We start from the raw sequence: 20999 nt of genomic DNA, 5'->3' as shown, positions 1-20999 counted from the left end.
TGTTTACAACCACAAAGATACAGCAGAGAACATATGTAAGGTATCATTCCAAATACTTTGCAACACTTTACCACCTGAAAACCGCAATAATTATTAATGTCTCCATACATGAAGCACTACAGCTAAATTTAATTTCTTTTTTTTTGTCACGACAACTTTTTGTCACGTTACAGTATAATTACTGAGCAAAATATATCTAAAGGTTCTAAAGATAAGATTGTTTGAATCTTTCTTTTGACCTGCCTACACAAAGTCAATGATATTATATATTTTTTTTATTATTATTATTATTTATTGTGCATAGAGAAGACGTTCTTCTACATTGTATTCAATACTTATGAATTATGTGAAAATATAACAAGTAACCTTACGTAATATTTAGCTAACTTTTAAGTTAGAGTTTAACTTCAATATACTTGAATTAAGTACAAGTTTAGATTTTGCTTAATATATTCATGTTCATGCCTGAACTGACCTAAAAAATAAAAAATAAAATAAAAAAAAGCATTCTGCTGAATTGACTGAAACTTTTTTTTTTTTTTCACCTAAACTAAATATTTAAACTCTCTTCATGATTGAAATATTTAGCATTTATCAATGTTCAAATTTCCTCAAAAAGAAATTTTTCTTTCACAAACATTTTTATAATTTTGACCAACTTAACTCAACCATTGCAACTTTGCCTATGGTTTGGTTTATAGCCGTTAAGTTGCTAGATTTGAATGCATTGCAAGAACATAAAAAACATAAGAACTTAAAATGTGAAAGGAGGCTAACTTCCATTTGAGGGTTGAGTTCATTAGCTATTTAACCTACCTCGGGTCTTTACAGACCTGGGACCTCATTTCACCCCTGCACCTCATTCATTTTTTTGGAGTTGTGCGCACACATCTTTAGAATTTCTCAGTCTATCTCTTATAAATAGTGTAACACACACACACACACACACACACATGTTGGGTTTTCATGTTTTATGAGGACTCTCCATAGACATAATGGTTTTTATACTGCACAAACTTTATATTCTATCCCCTTCCCCTAAACCTAACCCTCATAGATAACGTTTTGCATTTTGACATTTTCAAAAAACATTATTTAGTATGATTTATTAGCTGTTTTCCTCATGGGGACTGACTGATTGTCCCCACAACGTCAAAACTTTCAGGTTTTACTATAACGTCAGGTTTAACGTAGGGAATACCTGGACACACACACACACACACACACACACACACACACACAAAATAAAATTAAAATATAATAGTTTAGGTACCAAAAGTGTATAGGGTCAATAGAGACCCTAGGTATGTAAAAGTGTTGTTGTTGTTTTTTTGTTTTTTTTTACACTTCCATAAATTATATTTTTTATGATTATTTCCTATTTAAGTTTATATCACAGGACATCTATTTATTTGTTTATTACAAGTGAAATTTGTACTATATTCATACAAATAAATACTATATCATGTTAATTTTCTGTGCAAAAATGGTGTAGTATCTGTATCCTATATGCCTGTACAAGCACATAAAATATATGCTTTTTTAATCAAGGTGGCACTGTTGTTTCAGTGATTGACTTGATTTACATTAACATTGCTATTTCAAGAAGAAGTAACGTGGAAGTAAACTATAGCAAGTGTGACACATGAACATTATGATATGACTATTGCAATTTGGGTGTACTACTGAAATGATGGAAGCATATATTTAGACTCAATAAGAGCCTGAGAAAATACATATGTGTAGTTTATGTGTAGATCATGTGTCATGTGTAGCTTAATATTTGTTTGACAGCCAGTTGCGTCTCATGAAATTTCAGTATGAAAGAAATTAATCTTGTTCTAGATTTGTCCTGAATTGTTGCATTATCTCTTTGATATATGAAAAGTAAAACAAATATATTTTATTTTATTATTTTCTAATTGTTTTGAAAATATTTTGAACATTTTACAATATCTAGGCATTTTGCACATCCATTTGAGATAGATATACTTTCTAAAGACCTGAATATGTAAGAGTTTTTAGTGAAATTCCCACGCATTTAAGGGTTATTATATAAAAATAGGATTGTGGCACTGCAGTAGAGCACTTACATGAAAGGTAAGAACATATTATGTAGGATATAATATTTCTCAAAGAGCTGCCACTTTAATCAACTAATTCTATACATAGATGTTTATACATAGATAAATAAAGTGGAATGTCTTTAAATCAATAAAATTAAATGGTAGAAATATTTATTCTTTTTAGCAGCCCTTGAGATGTTACACAATCAGGGCTATCCATCTAAATTATCTATGTTTCTTATCCAATCATTTACTGATAATCAGTTCAGTTAAGACCCAGTATATAATTCTTATCACATGCTATTGGTGGGTACAGTTTGTAGTGGATTTAGATTACTAAATGTTTTTTAACACATATTGAAAACTGAAGACTCTATCAATTTTTATTATTACACAATGCTATTACACAAAAAATATTGGTGCAGTTCCATTTAAACTGAATTGTCACACCCCAAGCAAACATAATACCTCCAAGGGTTGTTGTTACCTCCCCCCACCCCTCCTGGAATCTATGCCCCTGAATACCTCAATGCAAACATCTGTGTTTTAAAATATGATCTACTGTATAATGATGTCTTAGACATGTATCGGATAATTTACTTCAGACAAATCTGCGATAACATAATAAGATACTTATAGAACCCATCACTGTGGGGATGGGGGTGTGTCTGTTTGTGGGAGAGAGGGAGTGGTGTGGCTCGTCAGGCTGGATAATGCAATTTTTAACAACTGTTTTTTGTTACAGTGATGGCGGAGAGAGACCTTAAAAAGCAGCCAAACACGGCAGAGGAGGCAGAGAGAGAACGATATGAGAGTGCAGCGTTGGCGTGTTTTTTAAGTGTTTCGTGTTTCCTGAGTGTTTAAGAAGTTTATGTCATTAAGGAGTTTATGTTTATTGAGAGTTTTTGTTACTGACCTGAGAGAGCTCAGAAAAGCACAGAGAAAAGAGTGAACAGTGTGCTAAAGGCAGAAAAATAAAGCCTTATCTGAACTGTGTCACTGCTCCCCGTCTCCTCCTTTCCATATCCGAACCTTGATCTGTGCTACACTGGTGCCAAAACCCCAGAACAAATCTGAGGAGATATGTCGTCATGGAATCTTCACCACTGGGCGAAGTGATCAAGACCCTTGCTGGCATCCAGCAGAACCAGCACCAAGTCCTCATCGAGCTGCGGTTGGAGCAAGAACAGCATTTTCAACTCCTGCTCCAGTCCCAAGTGGAAGACCTGATCACCCACGAGGGGGTTGCTGCTGTGAACCTGGAGCCCACCTTGACCGTCCCACCTGTAACCCTAGTAAAAATGGGGCCTGCCGACAATCCCGAAGCCTACCTTGACTTCTTTGAGATGACGGCCGAGGTGTGGAGATGGCTGCCTGACCAGTGGATGGCCCGGTTGCTGCCACTACTCTCCGGGGAAGCGCAACTTGCAGCCCAACAAATTTCTGCAGCCAACCTCCTCGTCTATGATGACCTGAAGAAAGCCATTCTGCAGTGGGTCGGCCAGAGCCCCGAACAGAGCCATCAACACTTCCACTTCTTGAGGCGGGGAAGGCATGGCTGCCCGTTTGTGTTTGCGAAGCAGCTCTGTGATGCCTGCCGGAAATGGTTGCTGGCTGAGGGACCCCGTGGCACTTAAGACATCGTAGATCGGGTGGTACTGGAACAATTCGTCTCCCAGCTGCCCTGTGGTATGGCCGAGTGTGTCCAGTGCCACCGTCCGGCATCGCTGGAGGAAGCTGTCCACCCATCCATCCTCATTCCATCCCATCTCTGCCCCCAGGAAACAGGCCCATGCCCAAATTTCTTCCCCGGTTAGGGGGGCTTCCCCCTCACCTGTATCCCCTGCTAACCCTGTCTCTCTCTGCTATCCCTCCCAGGTTGGGGAGTCCAGTCCCACGGGTGTAGTATGAAGCCTGGGCCGGTCTGTTGGAGCTGCAGGGAGCCAAGATATTCCCAGGACCGGTGTCCAGTAATGGAGGTGGGCACTTTGGTCTGAATCCCTGATGCTCCACAGGCGAGCTGGGGCGTATTGATACCAGTGAATACTCAGGGGGATACATATCAAGCTTTGGTGGATTCTGGCTCTTCCCAAACCTCTATCCACCAACGCTTGGTACAAGACGGGGCATTGAGCACAAATAGTCAGGTGAAAGTGCGATGTGTGCACAGTGATATTCACAAGTATCCGGTGGTTATCATTGAGATACTATTCAGGGGGAGAAAGCATACAGTAGAGGCCGCAGTTAATTCCCACCCATTCACCCATCCACTGATTTTGGGGACGAATTGGCCTGATTTTAAGAATTTATTAAGGGAAATATATGTGGATTGGTCCTGTAAAATAATGTCTCGGTGTGTGACGTGCTATGCTATGGCTGGGAGAGGCGGTGCCAGGGCCATCTACATCTGCTCTGCGTCAAAATGACACAAGGGAGGGAGTCCCAGCCCTGAGGGATTTCCCTGAAGGGGATTTCCCTCTTGAGCAGTCATGTGACAAGTCCCTCAAACACGCGTTTGACCAAGTGACCGAGTAATCGAAGATCAACAACTCCAACCTAACGTCATGCTCGCATACCCATATTTTTCAATTATTAAATATCGGTTGTATCGAGAGACACAGGACACTCAAACATAAGAAAATACAACCCAGATATTAGCCGTTGGGAAACTCTTTTCCAGGAGGCTCACTATAATTCAATAGCTGGCCATTTAGGACAGGAAAAAACACTCAACTGAATAATGGCACGTTTTTTGGCCGGGCATTCATAGAGACGTTCGCAGGTTGTGTGCGGCGTGCCGTGAATGTCAGTTGGTGAATCCACCGGCCACCACAAAAGCGCCATTGCACCCTCTACTGCTAAACGAGGTCCCCTTCTAAAGAATTGGCATGGACCCCGTTGGGCCATTAGAGTGGTCGGCATGCAGATATCACTTTGTATTAGCCCTGGTGGATTATGCAACACGATATCCAGAAGCGGTGCCCCTGCACAACATCTCAGCACGTAGTGTTGCCGAGGCACTATTGAAAATCATCTCCTGGGTAGGGATTCCAAAAGAAATCCTCACCGATCAAGGCACTATGTTATGTACACTACGCGAGCTGTACGAATTATTGGGTATTAAATCGATTCAGACAAGCATGTATCAACCGCAAATGGATGTCTTGGTCGAACGGTTTAATAAAACCCTGAAAAACATGATTCGTAAGTTCGTAGATGAGGGTGCGAGGGATTGCGATAAGTGGTTGGAACCCCTATTATTTGCAGTCCGGGAGGTCCCTCAAACCTCCATGGGGTTTTCCCCCTTCGAGCTCCTGTATGGGCGTAGGCCACACGGCCTGCTTGACGTCATATGGGAGACCTGGGAGGAGGGGCCTTCACAGAGCAAAAATGAAATTCAGTATGTTCTTGACCTTAGAGCAAAACTACACACGTTGGGGCAGTTAACACAAAAGAATTTGTCCAAGCTCAAGAATGGCAAAGTCGACTCTATAATAGGGGAACACGATTACGAGAATTTGCACCGGGAGATAAAGTCCTTTTATTGCTGCCCACCTCAGGCTGTAAATTACTCGCCAAGTGGCAATGGCCCTTTGAGGTCACACGGTGGGTCGGAGATCTCGATAAATTTACAACCTCAACCTACTAAAGTCTTTGAGGGAGGTGGTCCCTGTGGCCTTGGAGATGGCAGTCCCAGAGAGGGCGGAGCTCGGGCCGGAGGTGACTCACAAACCTAATCAGTTCTCTCCGGTCCTGTGTGGAGACCACCTCTCACCATCGCAGCTCACGGATGTGGCCAAGTTGCAAGCAGAATTTGCAGACATGTTCTCACCTCTCCCTGGTCGTGGTGATTCGGAGCCGCTCATACCGCCTTCCTGAGCACAAAAAAAAGGTCGTTCAGGAAGAATTAGAGGTGATGCTCAAGATGGGCGTAATAGAAGAGTCACACTGCGACTGGGTCAGCCCAATGGTTCTGGTACCTAAGAGTGACTGGACAGTCCGATTCTGTGTGGACTATCGAAAAGTGAAAGTGGTGTCCAATTTAATGCGTACCCAATGCCCCGGATTGACGAATTGCTCGATCGGTTGGTCGGGTTATTGGCAGATCCCCTTAACTACAATCTCCTGAGAAAAAACAGCTTTCTCCACACCATTTGGCTTACACCAATTTGTGACTCTTCCATTCGGTTTGTACGTGGCCCCCACCACTTTCCAGCGTCTCATGAACAAAATTCTCAGGCCACATACAGCATATGCCGCTGCTTATTTGGACGATATCATCATTTATAGTAATGATTGGCGGTGGCACATGCACCATCTGAGAACTGTCCTGAGGTCGCTGCGACGGCCGGTGCTGTACATTAGCCGCAGACTCTCTCTGAGGGAAGCAAAGTACAGCACCGTTTGGCAGTTGGCAGGTCGGATGTTGCCCTGGCCTGATTCGGGCGGTAGGGGTATGTGGGGATGGGGCGTGGTCGTGTGTCTGTTTGAGTGGGAGTGGTGTGGCTCATCAGACTGGTTGATGTAATTTCTAACAGCTGTTTTTGTTACAGTGATGGTGGAGAGAGACCTTCAAAAGCAGCCAAACACGCCAGAGAAGGCAGAGAGAGCACGACACGAGGGTGCAGTGTTGGTGTGTTTTCTGAGTGTTTAAGAAGTTTATGTCATTAAGGAGTTAACGTTTATTGAGAGTTTTGTTACTGACCTGAGTGAGCTGAGAAAAGCACAGAGAAGAGTGCAAACAGTGTGCTAAAGGGAGAAAAATAAAGCCTTACCTGAACTGTGTCACTGCTCCCTGTCTCCTCTTTCCGTACCCAAACCTTGATCTGTGCTACAGTCACATTTATGGATGTGACGTCTGGGTTTCACAATCCAACACATGTCTGACTGAGAAAAAAAAATGCAAATTTAAAACACAAAAAATGTAAATACCTAAAATAGTAGCTACAACTCATAGAAAGTGCAACTGAATTCGATCTGTCCCCTAAACAGAGTCTAATTGCCGAAATAACCCTAGACTAATGTCCTGACCATGTACAGACACAGTGAACACAGTCAACCCTTAGAAAAGTGGAAATAGAACTTCACTTCTTGACATCATGTCCTAATTATAAAAAAAAAAAATTAAGAACCACTTCTGCTAGTTGAACCCCTAGCAAATCCAAATCTGACTGCAAGATATGTGTAGAAGACAAAAGAGCAAACACTGGACAGGACCACCAACCTGAAAAGAATTTCAGCACTGAGCCATTAAAAGCTTAGAAACAGCTGTGTAAATAATAACACACAAACTGTTTTATTATCAATGCATATTTTAAAATTGCTCATAAATTGTGTGTAAATATGTATCCATGCACTCATGAACACAAAATGTTGGTTTTACTTGAAGATGTCATATGTCAAGTACTAATCTGTACTTAGTTAACTACAATGTACTCAATGCATGAACTCATTATTATGTTCAAGTAATGAAAAAAAAGGTATATAATAATTATGTAAGTAGTCACTGATTAAACAGAAATGTCCGTAGTGTCCTACAGTACACTTATTACCGGTTTATTCCCTCTTGGAGTAACCTGCTGTTTAGTGCACTGTTCAAAGGCACAATGTTGGTGGCTCATGGATTAATAATAATAATGATCCATAAGATTACTACACTACTTTTGCATCACATGGCAATTGCTTGGGTGCAAGACAGGTTGTGACATGTACAGTGCATGTCAGATTCAAGGAACAAAAATTATTAGAAATGACTTTCTTACTTCTGCTGAGCACAAACAAAGATTTTTAAAAGAATATTTCAGCAATGTAAGTCAACACAATGCAAGTGAATGGTGGCTAGAACTTTGAAGCTCCAAAAGCACCTAAAGGCAGCATAAAAGTAACAGTGGTTAAATCCATATCTTCAGAAGTGATATGATAGGTGTGGGTTAAAAACAGATAAATATTTAAGTCCTTTTTACTATTAAGATCCATTTGTACTTTTACTTAATTCTTCTTTTGTTTTTGGCGATTCACATTTCTTTTTGCATATTGCCACCTACTGGGCAGGGAGTAGAATTTATAGTAAAAAATACTTAAATATTGAACTTTTTCTCACCCACACCTGTCATATCGCTTCTGAATATATAGATTAAACCACTGGAGTCCTATGGATTGTTTTTATGATGCCTTTATGAGCTTTTTGGAGCTTCAAAGTTTTGGTCACCATTCATTTTCATTGTATGGGCCGACAGCTAAAATATTCTTCTAAAAATCTTAGTTTGTGTTCAGTAGAAGAAAGAAAGTCATACACATCTGGGATGGCATGAGGGTGAGTAAATGATGAGTGAATTTTCATTTTTGGGTGAACTATTCCTTTAAATAGCACTCAAGAAAATCTGATTAGACATTTTTAAGTAAAACAAAGCAACTCAGTTTTACCTTGAAACATGTATTTGTTAAGTAGTTTCAATGAAATTGTTTGTATTTATTTATAAGGTATAACATTTGTATTTATTCATATAAATATATGTATTTATTTAATATGAAACCAACAACACTGGTATTTCATTTTTCTGAGCGTATTTGAGTTTCCACACTTTTTGGCCAATGCATTTCCATGTTGTTTGTGATTTTTGTATGTTACTAATGTTAATTTGCAAATACACTCACTTGAATCTTAACCTTCTTGTACTAATATAACTATGGCATGGATATGTGCAGAAGTCTGTTTCTTCTGCTTGCTTTGGCTACACAGTGAAACAATACTACCATCTGGTGATGCCAATGTACTTTCACAGTTCTATCCCATTTAATCATACCACATGTAATGTGTAGGTTTTCAAATGCTCTCAAAATTGTTGTTGGAATTGAAACAGTGGAAAGGGGCGAAAACTGAGTCTATAATTTTCTCACTCTCAAGACTTCATTGAAAAAGACTTCAATAACTTTCTTTTGGGGATTTTTGGGTTTTAAACTGGCTCCCGTCAGATCACTATTTCCTTGTGTCGGTGCACAGGTTCCGCCGCTTCCTTCCTTCTAGAAATCTTTTCTCACGGCCTGCGCTTGAAAGGTGCGGTCTCTCTCTTCCAATCGTGAGAACTTTCACACGCGCCTGGCTGGCAGTCGTCCGCAACACACTCTCGCGATGACAAGAAACCTGTTCCCATGAGCTCCCATAGCAAGCGTCCCGGAAGTCTCGCGTGACTTGAGAACTTTCCCACGCTTGTGACACCCCCTCCCCCCATCCACCTCGAGTCGCTCCGCCAGCTCCTCCACCTCCTCCTCTCTCAATCCAGTGTGTTGTTGTGCGGTGTGGAATCTCGCGATTGTTGGCGTTATTAGAGAGAGCTGGTGAAGATGGCGCCTGTTGTGACAGGGTAAGCAGCGAAATTACCAACGGACGGGGCATGGAAAAGTCGCAGCTAAAATGAATTTCGCATGTGTAATCGAGAAAACTCGCTTTGGTTTATTTTCGTACACCCCTGGCTGCGTGTATGTGCGCTGTCGGTCCGTTTCGCTGTACTTTGTCCTGGTTTTGTTAGCTTTTTAGCTAAGGGCTCTTTTATTCAGTTAGCCACTTAGCTTTTAGTTAGCTGATAGATTTTCAACAGTTTTCCATAACTGTATGCAGTGGAGAACTAATGTTTAACTGTACACACAGTAAAACTGAAGAAATTGTCTGGTTTGCGACTTTAACGTACTTGAGTACTGAAAATAGATGTATATGAAGTCAAACTCGTGAGTTGGTGTATTAGTGAGTGCAGTTTAGCAAGTGTTAGCCAGCCTAGTGCCATAACTGAGACCGTGAGGTTTCTGGTGGATTAAAACTTTTTTTTAAATTTTTTTTATTTCATAGCAGACATCCCTAGTAAAACTACACTTGATATTAAAAATATTCTGTTTTTGAGTGTATTTGCGGTTCCTTGTCACAAACAGTGTTGGGTGTAATGCATTACTAAGTAATTACTGTAATTAAATTACTTTTTCATTTAAAAAAGTAAAGTAAGGGATTACTCTTTTTTTACAGTAACTACAGTTACTTATAATGTAATTGTGTTATACTGTATAGACTATAGAACAATTCTATATAAAACAATAGTGAATTTAAAATAGAAATTTAACGTCTAATGTTAAAACGTATGTTTTCTAATTTAACGCAGCCCCTTTAAATTCTTTGGCCAGTTCATCAATAATTTATTTTATATGATTTATTGGAAAGAATTAAAAGAACAATTTCATGTCTGTCCTTGTATTTTTTGTTTGGTTGAGGTTGATAAGGGTTTTAGAAAGTAATAAGTAATGCAGTTACTTTTCAGACAGAGTAATTAGGACAGTAATCTAATTACACTGTAGAAGATGTAATTAGTAATTGATTACTTTTTTTTTTTTTTTAGAGTAACTTACCCAATACTGGTCACTAATATGTGAAATATTAGTGTCTTTTTCAACTTTTTGTGGGTCTGTCTTTGGCGGTGTCTCAAGACTTTGCGAACTGCCTACATGGACAGAATTTTGAGGCGACTTCGAATGAACCTACGATGCTCCGAAATGCTGTCTATTTTGGCAGCTCTCTAGGTTTTGTGTCACAGCTCAGATATTGAAAGAGCTCATGGTCAGATTGTCTGTAGTGAATCCTCAGCAGAATTTATTTTGTGAAGTAAATCAACAGTGATGCTTGAAGCTGTGATGTCACTATGTTGTATTTTGTTTTTCAGGAAATTCGGGGAGCTCCCTCAGCCAAAGCGTTTAACGAGGTATTTGCACTATAAACTTATAATGGATAATCATTTTCAAATGTATAATAGGAAACAGCATGAATAAACTTTGTATTGTGTTAATTTGCAGAGAGGCGATGCGCAATTACTTGAAGGAGAGAGGAGATCAAACAGTGCTCATACTGCATGCAAAAGTCGCACAGAAATCGTATGGCAATGAAAAAAGGTGAGAATGTGTGGAATCTCAGAGTTTGTAATATGATTAGCTGTTGAGGTTACGTTTTGAACTGTAACCTAATTAAAGTCACCATGAAACCTGAATGGACACTTTTTACTTCCTCAATACACATTCCTGGTCTTATTGTGAACCATTCACTGGTGCAGGTTGTTCCAGAGAAAATCATAATCATCCTTTATCCTTCAAAATGTAATGACTTACCAAGCCTCTGAAATGACTTTCTTTTTCATCACCGGGTCCTCTTATTTTTCAACCTCCCCCTTCCAGCAATCTGTCATATAGAGAATACTTCTCACTGACCAATCAGTTAGATCAAATCCCAGCCTACTTTTTTATTCTTTGTCATTTAAGTATTCTATTTCACTTGGAAATGCATCAGATTATGGAACTAAAATGGCACATAACCCTTTGCATATCTTATCAGATGTGTAAAATCAGATTTACAATACACGGATGCACTTGAGTTGTTCTTAATGAGTTCAAATTTGCTTTGATTCTTTATTAGATTCTTCTGTCCTCCACCTTGTGTGTACCTGATGGGCTGTGGCTGGAAGAAAAAGAAGGAGCAGATGGAGAGAGAGGGCTGTACAGAGCAGGAGTCTCAGCCTTGTGCCTTTATTGGTATTGGAAACAGTGAACAAGAGATGCAGCAGCTCAATTTGGAGGGCAAGGTGCTTTACGGATTTAAATTCACATACGGTTGTAGCTGCCTTCCTAAAAATGAATTGGAAACCTTATATTTGAGAGAGATCTCTACTTATCTTGTCTTTTTTGCTTCTGCAGAATTTTTGCACAGCAAAAACGTTATACATTTCTGACTCGGACAAACGAAAGCACTTCATGCTGTCAGTGAAGATGTTCTATGGGAATAGCGCAGATATTGGTGTTTTCCTCAGCAAACGTATCAAGGTCATCTCCAAACCTTCCAAAAAGAAACAGTCGCTGAAAAATGCAGACCGTGAGTCAAAAGAATTTCTCATTTATCTCAGTACTAGTAAAATGTATGTTGTTGTTATTAGAGAGTATGGATTCTTGTTTAAGTGTATGTTTTAAAATGTTCAATGTACCATTTAGTTAAAAAAAAAAAATATCGTAATGGTTTCTAGAATAAACCAGATACATTCTAAGAGCCATTAGCATTATTCATTTAGATGCAGTATATACATTATTTTGGTTAGGCCTTCTATTTTTTTGGAGCTTCTCACTTTCATCTTCATTTTGACTCTCATGTAGTGTGCATAGCTTCTGGGACGAAAGTGGCTCTTTTTAACCGCTTGCGGTCTCAGACTGTCAGTACGCGGTACCTTCACGTGGAGGGGGGAAACTTTCACGCCAGCTCACAACAGTGGGGAGCTTTCTACATTCATCTATGTAAGTCATTCACCATATAAGACTATTAAACGCAATATCACATGCTACATCCATAACAGCACCAGGTCTTGATGTTGAGCTTTTTCAGGTATTTGCTCTTCAGACAAATAAAACTGATAGTTTAGTACATCTGTTGGATATTGCTCATGTTTTTTATTTTTCAAAGTCTACAGTCTTGTTTGTTAAATAGTAATAGGAATAATAGAGATTTTAATCTCTCTAGTGGATGATGATGAGTCAGAGGGAGAAGAGTTTACAGTCAGAGATGGTTACATCCATTACGGTCAGACGGTAAAGCTGGTGTGCTCTGTTACGGGCATGGCTCTACCTCGACTGGTAAGCTGTTATCCACTTAACATTCATCTTGACAAAACAGAATGACTGAGATCATTCATGATTCAAATGCTAAAAATGTTGGGTTGGGCTGAGTGAGTGAGTGTTTGTGGCAAAATTTAGAAATAATGTATAGTTGTGTTTGCTCTTTAGATCATACATTTTCTCTATGCAAACAAGCTGTATTGGGAGACCTGTTGTGTACATTGCATGAATGTTTTCAAGGTGAAAATGTGTCCATGTGTGTAGGTCATCCGTAAGGTGGATAAGCAGACAGCGCTAATGGATGCTGATGATCCTGTGTCCCAACTACATAAATGTGCCTTCTACCTTAAAGACACAGAGAGGATGTACCTCTGCCTTTCACAGGAGAGGATAATACAGTTCCAGGTAAGCATTCTAATGCTTATAGAAAAGTTAAATAAAATTTGTATCTTATGATCAGTCCTTTGCTTAAGTGATACTTTCTGTTTTGGATTTAGACTTTATGCTTTAAGATCTGAAATTATGTATGATAACAGGTGTATAAGTAAAAAGACATCTCTGTTAGATTTGCAATTAAATAAGCTTGTCTATTAAATTAGTTCTTATATGATACTTGTTTTTTCTTCCTCATATTGAGGCTGTAAATCCTCTGTTATGGTAAAAAATTTAAATATTTTCCTCCTAACTCTAAACCTCTCCCAGGCCACACCCTGTCCCAAAGAAACGAACAAAGAAATGATCAATGATGGGGCGTCATGGACAATCATCAGCACAGACAAAGCAGAGTACACTTTCTATGAGGGTATGGGCCCTGTACCCTCACCTGTCACACCTGTGCCTGTTGTTGAGAGTTTACAGGTAACACACACAGTCATACTCAAGACTTTAAGCAAGTGCTGCAAGCAATTTCAGATGTTTTGCTCACTGGAAATGCTGTCTTTTTCATAGTATGATGCCTTCAAGAAAACGAGAATTGCTTATAAAATCCATTTGTGACAAATTCTCAACAAATCTGAACCCTGAATTTTGTAGCTGAATGGAGGAGGAGATGTTGCCATGCTGGAGCTGACAGGCCAGAACTTCACACCTAACCTTAGAGTCTGGTTTGGAGATGTGGAAGCTGACACTATGTACAGGTGACACAAATGCACCAATCAAATTGCTCTACAGTTCTGTAGCTTTGAAATTATTTACTGCTGAATCAGTACTGCCATAAAAGAGTGGATTCCTGCTCTTTAAAGGGGCACTCGGTTTTGAAATAATGTATAAAATCATGACCACACACATGAGATGAAGTTATATCAGTAACCTAATACAAGCTGTTTTTCTGCATGGAGAGGGTCCCCTCATGGGGGCTGCCATGTTAAGATCACATGACCAGCTGAATCCTTCTAGCTTAATCTCAGTAACTACTCTGTAAGACACTTTCACTCATGGATTACATTAATCATGGCTAAGTGTTAATAGTGAATTTCCTCAAGATCATTGGTAACTGAAAGCTTTTGCGTTTGAATTATGCTTCATCCATGCCCATAGATGTTAGTGTTAGTCCAAGATGACATGCATAAAACTTACTAAGTGCACCTTCAACAAATGGACATATAATGATTGGACATAAAATAGTGATTTGTGATGAAGCAAATTATTAAGCGAGGAGAAAGAGACTGCAAAGTGATATGAGAGACACTAAACTAGCACATCTATGTGGTAAATCGGTTGCACCGTTATACAGTTTAGTGGTCTTGTACAAAAATATTTGACAGCACAAGGCTGTGATTGACAAATCAGAATCAACAGGGTTCCCATGTTCATGGAAACCTAGAAGTATCAGGGTATTTTAAACTGTGTTTTCCAGGCCTGGAAAAGCTATGAAAATTTCTATAGTAAGTATACGTTTTTCTAGTTATACTTTGCTCTAAAATGTTCCATCAGCAAATCCTTCTTTTAAATAGGTTCTATTCTGTTAATTCGTTGAAATAATAATAATAATTTTAGTTTTGTATCTGGATCTTGGAACAGCCAGCAGTTCATGACAAGAAGAGGTCTAACTGTTTCATAAGGTCTTAAAAGTTCTGCTAAATAATCTGGTGCCAATCCATATAATGCTTTATATGTAATTAATTAAATCTTAAAATCAGCCCTAAAATGCATTTGCAACCAATGCAACGAAGCTAAATCTGGAGTAATATGATTAAAAGACCTAGTTCGTGCAAAACGTCTAGCTGCTGCATTTTGCACCGACAGTAGCCGTGCTAAAGTGCGTTGATTTAAAGTTTAAAACAGGGCATTACAATAATCTAGGCGAGACTAAATAAAAGCATGAACAAGCTTCTCTGTATCCCTAAAACATGTATCACCTTGGAAATGTTCCTTAACTGATATAAACAAGACTGAACTAACTTCCTGATGTGATATTCAAAATTTAAATTTGTGTCAAAATGGACACCCAAATTTCTCACCACCTGCTGAATATTTGGGACCACCTGATTAAGTGCTGATTCAATTTGACTTTTTTTTAAAACCATGACCAATTATAACAACCTCTGTTTTATCAGTATTTAACTGAAGAAAATTACATGCAATCCAATTTTTTATAACTGCTATACAAGCTTGAAGAATATTTAAGTTATTCAGATCATTGGGATTCAATGCTAAATACAACTGCAGATCATCTGCATTGCAATGAAAATGTATGTTGTATTTTCGAATCACAGAACCAAGCGGTATCATATATAGAGAAAACAGAATTGGCCCTAACAGGGTTCCTTGTGGGACACCACAATTTATTGATGAAGAGGAGGACATCTCACCTCCAACAGACACAATACATTTCCTATTTGACAAGTAGGAAATAAACCAATCTAAAGTCACCACAGATCTTCCCACCATTTCTTTAATGCATCAATTAAAACTGAATGATCAACTGCATCAAACGCTGCAATAAAGTCAAGCAACACTAAATTGGAGCACTCTTACAGCATCCTCCACTTTCAATAAGTCATTTCTCACTGTAAGAAGGGAAGTTTCTGAACTGTGGGTTTCTCTAAAACCTGAATTAATTTTTTTCAAAAATATTGTTATCCTTCACAAAGAGTTCACAAATCATTCTGAATGATTCATTAGTCTGTATTATTTATTAAAAATAGTTTTTTTCCAGAAATCAAAACCTACTGAAAAAGTCATGAAAATTAATTGTTAAAAAAAGGTGAGAGCCCTGAATCAAGTATTCCAGAGAGTCACGTAATATGCTTTAAACCAGTTGGTTTTCCAAAGTGTAGCTAGTCTAATTTAATTGTAAGTAATGCTGTTTAAGTGGATTTTATATTATATGTACATCATGTCACACTTCTGGCAGGTGTGGCGAGAGCGTGCTCTGTGTGGTTCCTGACATCTCTGCGTTCCGTGAGGGGTGGCGTTGGGTTCGGCAGCCAGTGCAGGTTCCTGTAACGATGGTCCGTAATGATGGCATCATCTACTCTACGGCTTTAACGTTTACCTACACACCAGAGCCAGGACCACGCCCTCACTGCAGCGCCGCTGGAGCCATACTGCGCACCAACAACAGCTCCTCCACATCACCATCATCTTCATCCTCCAGCCTACTGCTGCAGTCAGCTGTCAACAGCCAGGCAGGATATGCAGCAGGGAGTGTTTCATCATCATCTTCCTCGGCTATGTCTGTGTCCTAACCAGGGGATCTTCACATGTCTGCGTGTGTGTGTAAGTGAGCCTGCATGAGAGATGGTGATTTCATCAGCTCTTTGACTCTCCAGCAAAGATTCATGGGATAAGGATCTCAAATCATGGATAATGGTGCCACAGAGAGAGAAGCAAAAGAGAGATAAGACTTCACAGAAGACTGGACAGAATAAACGAAGGTGTCTCTTTTCTGTTCTCTCTCTGTCTATCTTTGTTGCGGTTCTTTTTATTTCTGTTTCCAGTTGTTTGAGGATGGCAACTGCACTTCTGTGGCAACAGAGGTGCCATGGATAAAGATGCCACAGGATCAATGCATTAGCCTTAAATGAAAACAAAAAACAATCACTCACAAAAAAAACGTTCTCTTTAAATCAAAACCTCTTCTGTTCGTAAGTGCAGAAAGTAAAATGGCTTTGAGAGATTTTGTTTTCTACTAAAAGGACTTAATGCTCTGTTTTGCCAGGCTTGGAAGAAAAGTTATCATAGTAATATAGTTTTTACGGACCAAGGAATATTATTATTATTATTTTTATTGATATATAATTTTATAAGCTTTAGCTAAGGTACATTTTTCACCTCTTTCAGTTTTATAACATATAGTAAACTTTTGTTACCAAATAGTTTTGTATATTTCTTGTGAGCGTTTGGGCTCGGAAGGAAAAGGTTCACGCATTTTGAAAGCCTGAACTCATAGCTGCCTTTACTTGTCTTGGCAAATGCCTTAAATCTTCTGGGGTTTTACCAGACCTTTGTTTCTTTTGTAGTAATATTTTTATGTGCTGTATATTGGTCTTTTTTTTCCCCTTCCTTTTGTTCCACTGAACTGAGGTGTAATATTGATGCCATTTTTGCATATTTGGGAGACGGTGGCTCTTCTTGATTGCTTTGTTAACTTTCTCATTTTAAGTCCTTAACACAAAAGCTTTAACTGACTGCCAGTTGGCCTTACATGCCATATCTTACTCATCAGAAACAAACAGCAACTGACCTCTGGCCCTTTTTCATTGGCTATATATGTTCAAACTGCCGACACAATGTCAAGTGTGCTTGACTCAAAGCTTTTGGTAAGAAAGGTCAGTACTGGTCTAGTTTGCATATCAAACTAAAAAGCAACATGTAGGAAAATTGCTGCTTTGTTTTCATGTGGTTCATAAAGTAAGGAAAAGAGGTTTTGGGTGATGCACTCTTGATGCTACAAAAAAGCTATTTTTCTTAGAGGGAACTGAACTCGTAAGATTGCTCACCTTGGTAAAATGATATATTTTTTACGCATTTTATAATCCATCCCCCAAAAAAGTTTTAACTCCTGTTGGTTAATATCAACGAAGTGGATCTAATGAAATGGATATTGAAAAGTGTTTTTGTTGCCTAAGAATGCCATCATGCCCTTGCACATTATTACTGCATGCAACACAGAGATGCCTGTTTAAATGCTGGTATCACGGTGTGAACATGAAATGTTTGAGAGTTTTATAGTGAGTGCTGAAACCATGTAGAAACAAGTAGAAGAGTATGCCCCTATATAGAGTAGGGATGCTGCAAGTACAGTCATTACTGTTTTTGCCAGACTGGGAATGAATGAAAACAACCAGAAAAAGCACTTGTTATTGCATTGCGTGAAGATGTTTGTAGATCACAGAATCTTACTCAACCATTCATGTGTGTGACAGCCCAAATAAGTGTCATTGCTACAAACAAATGCATCCTTTTTTAAATTGTTGAGGTGACTCATTGTGATGTCATATCACATCTTCAGTTTTTTATGTGCTATTTTTAGCAGATCTACGCTTTAGTAATGTTTAGTACCAAAGTTTGCTTTTTTAAATAGCTATAGTCTAAAGCAAATTAAAACTGAGGCCTTAAACCACTACTGGTTAAAATAATTAGTAATTACTGGATCTGGTGGTTAGATATAACACTAAAATTATGCCCTTTTATGAAGAGGGGATGATCATTTTTTTATGCTTTTTTAAGGATAGATCACAGACCACATGGAAATAGCAAGAGTCCGTTCTTTCTGTTTTTATTTGATCTTAATTCTAAGTCTGTTTAAATGGTTTACTTTTTTTTTAACACCCAACTACATATCACGTATCATAATCATTCACACAAAAACATGCTCTTGGTTTTGCTTTCAGTTGGTATGGACTGCACTGTATTGCTTTTGTAATTATACAGGAACGGCAAAGGTAGTTCCTCTGTGATTTTTTTTGTTTGTTTTTTGTATCAGTTCTTTCATGGGTAATATTGATTTAGTATTCTAAATAGAAATATTATATCTAAACATTAATATTATATGTTGATATTAAATATTTGATAATATTAATGTTTATATTATTCAATATTTCTTTCTTGATCAAGGGAAAATCTTATTTGTTGCATTTTTGGAAAAAAAGCTGCTTTGGTTAAGCATTAGAAATCGTTGCTTATGGAAGACATACAAGCCAAAACCATGCACACACAAAGCCATTACCTAGTATCTACTGTGAGCTGTTTTCAATCAATTCCACAATCAGGGAAAGATATTAAACTACCATGTGCAAGCGCCGAAATGGAAACTGCCAAATCAAAAGGTCAAAATTTGAAGGTCACACATAACCTTTCAAAGTGTTTTCAGTGTTATTTCCTCTTGTATCCAGTTGTCTTCCAGAATATTCTACACACAGAGGACTGGTTAATAGGTTGATTTAAGACTAACCGTGTTGAGTTTCATCTCTGTCAAGTAAGTTAGATAGTTTGCCTGTCATCTGTGCCAGTGTGCTTACATTGAACAGAAACTAGTGTATTAGATCACTTTGTCAGTTTTGTCTGTAGAAAAGGTGAGAGTTGGTATGTTTTCCCAACCATTACAATGACTTGTTTTACATTTGGAAGTTAACCAGCCTTTGCAAAATGGCTGCCAGCCGTTCTTGTTTTGAGTGTATGCTCTCAGATTTGAACTGTATTGGTGCTGTCTAACTCCTAAAGGGCCAGTGTATCTGTTGCTTTTGAAATGGATCATTAAACACTGTAATGGATGCAAAAAGTGTCAAGTTGTGCATTGATTTTTGTCTTTGCAGTGATAATTTGAGTGCAGTTAGAAATAGAAAAGCTGTTGACCTAGAACTGAAGATCAAACAGAATAGGAGAATTCTAAAAAATAATAGGATACAAATGAGAACATCAATAGGATTATTGTTTCCAAGCATCTTAAAAAAAAAAAAAAAAAAAAAATCTTAGTTACATTGAGGCATGTGCAATGGAAGTGAAACGGGCCAATCTGTAGATGTTGCAGTATTCTGTTTCAAATGTGTAGCCACAAGATGTAAACAATTATTTTAGTGTGATAAAATCACTTACTATGGCTAAGGGGCAGATATGAGATGATCTGTTTCTCAAATTCAGTTGAAGGGAGTTTGCTCTGAATTGCAATGACAGACACCTGTCTGCATGCTCCAAGGGCCAAACATTTCCCCCACCCTTTGGCATCCACCCACTCAAGCCCCAGTTTTATTTTTAGACCAAATGGGGTTGTTGAGGCGTAACTTGAAGCCTTCTTTCTGTTGCTTTATTGATTTCTTTAGTGTATAAGTCTTCAACTGTGTCAATGTGATAGGGATCTTTATTTGATCCTGAGATCAGGGATTGTTTGTGGGTGCATGTATAAGTGAGAAAGTGCGTAGTAATACAAATAAACACTAAACCAGTTTTAGTTGTCCCCACCCACAGCATGATGGTAAATATAATTTAGCCACAACAGAAGCTCGTCATACAGTACATCCGGAAAGTATTCACAGCGCTTCACTTTTTCCACATTTTGTTATGTTACAACCTTATTCCAAAATGGATTAAATTAATTATTTTCCTCAATTCTACAAACAATACCCCATAATGACAATGTGAAAGAAGTTTGTTTGAAATCTTTGCAAATTTATAAAAAAAATAAAAAAAAATCACATGTACATAAGTATTCACAGCCTTTGCTCAATACTTTGTTGAAGCACCTTTGGCACCAATTACAGCCTCAAGTCTTTTTGAGTATGATGCTACAAGCTTGGCACTCATATTTTTGGGCAGTTTCTCCCATTCTTCTTTGCAGGACCTCTTAAACTCCATCAGGTTGGATGGGGAGCGTCGGTGCACAGCCATTTTCAGATCTCTCCAGAGATGTTCAATCAGGTTCAAGTCTGGGCTCTGGCTGGGCCACTCAAGGACATTCACAGAGTTGTCCCGGAGCCACTCCTTTGTTATCTTGGCTGTGTGCTTAGGGTCGTCCTGTTGGAAGATGAACCTTCGCCCCAGTCTGAGGTCCAGAGTGCTCTGGAGCAGGTTTTCATCAAGGATGTCTCTGTACATTGCTGCATTCATCTTTCCCTCGATCCTGACTAGTCTCCCAGTTCCTGCTGCTGAAAAACATCCCCACAGCATGATGCTGCCACCACCATGCTTCACTGTAGGGATGGTATTGGCCAGGTGATGAGCAGTGCCTGGTTTCTTCCAGACATGACGCTTGATATTCAGGCCAAACAGTTCAATCTTTGTTTCTCATGGTCTGAGAGTCCTTCAGGTGCCTTCTGGCAAACTCCAGGTGGGATGTCATGTGCCTTTTACTGAGGAGTGGCTTCTGGC

The 20999-nt window shown here is 38.8% G+C and overlaps 1 protein-coding gene across 1 annotated transcript; it reads left to right on the top strand.

Annotated features, from left to right (window-relative positions):
- The first annotated feature begins 9295 nt into the window (after positions 1–9295).
- LOC127444128 (recombining binding protein suppressor of hairless-like) lies at positions 9296–19752 on the top strand. Its single transcript, XM_051703341.1, has 11 exons — positions 9296–9427; positions 10766–10804; positions 10896–10991; positions 11509–11674; positions 11787–11961; positions 12237–12374; positions 12598–12710; positions 12957–13097; positions 13395–13550; positions 13725–13828; positions 16048–19752. The coding sequence occupies exons 1-11, from the start codon at positions 9408–9410 to the stop codon at positions 16379–16381; spliced, it is 1482 nt and encodes a 493-aa protein (XP_051559301.1). The 5' UTR covers positions 9296–9407; the 3' UTR covers positions 16382–19752.
- The last annotated feature ends 1247 nt before the right edge of the window (positions 19753–20999 follow it).

The sequence above is a fragment of the Myxocyprinus asiaticus genome, chromosome 7 (genome assembly GCF_019703515.2).
Source record: "Myxocyprinus asiaticus isolate MX2 ecotype Aquarium Trade chromosome 7, UBuf_Myxa_2, whole genome shotgun sequence".
In the NCBI taxonomy this organism is placed as follows: domain Eukaryota; kingdom Metazoa; phylum Chordata; class Actinopteri; order Cypriniformes; family Catostomidae; genus Myxocyprinus; species Myxocyprinus asiaticus.
The sequence above is the reverse complement of the archived record's forward strand: the minus strand, read 5'-3'. Positions and strand labels throughout refer to the sequence as shown.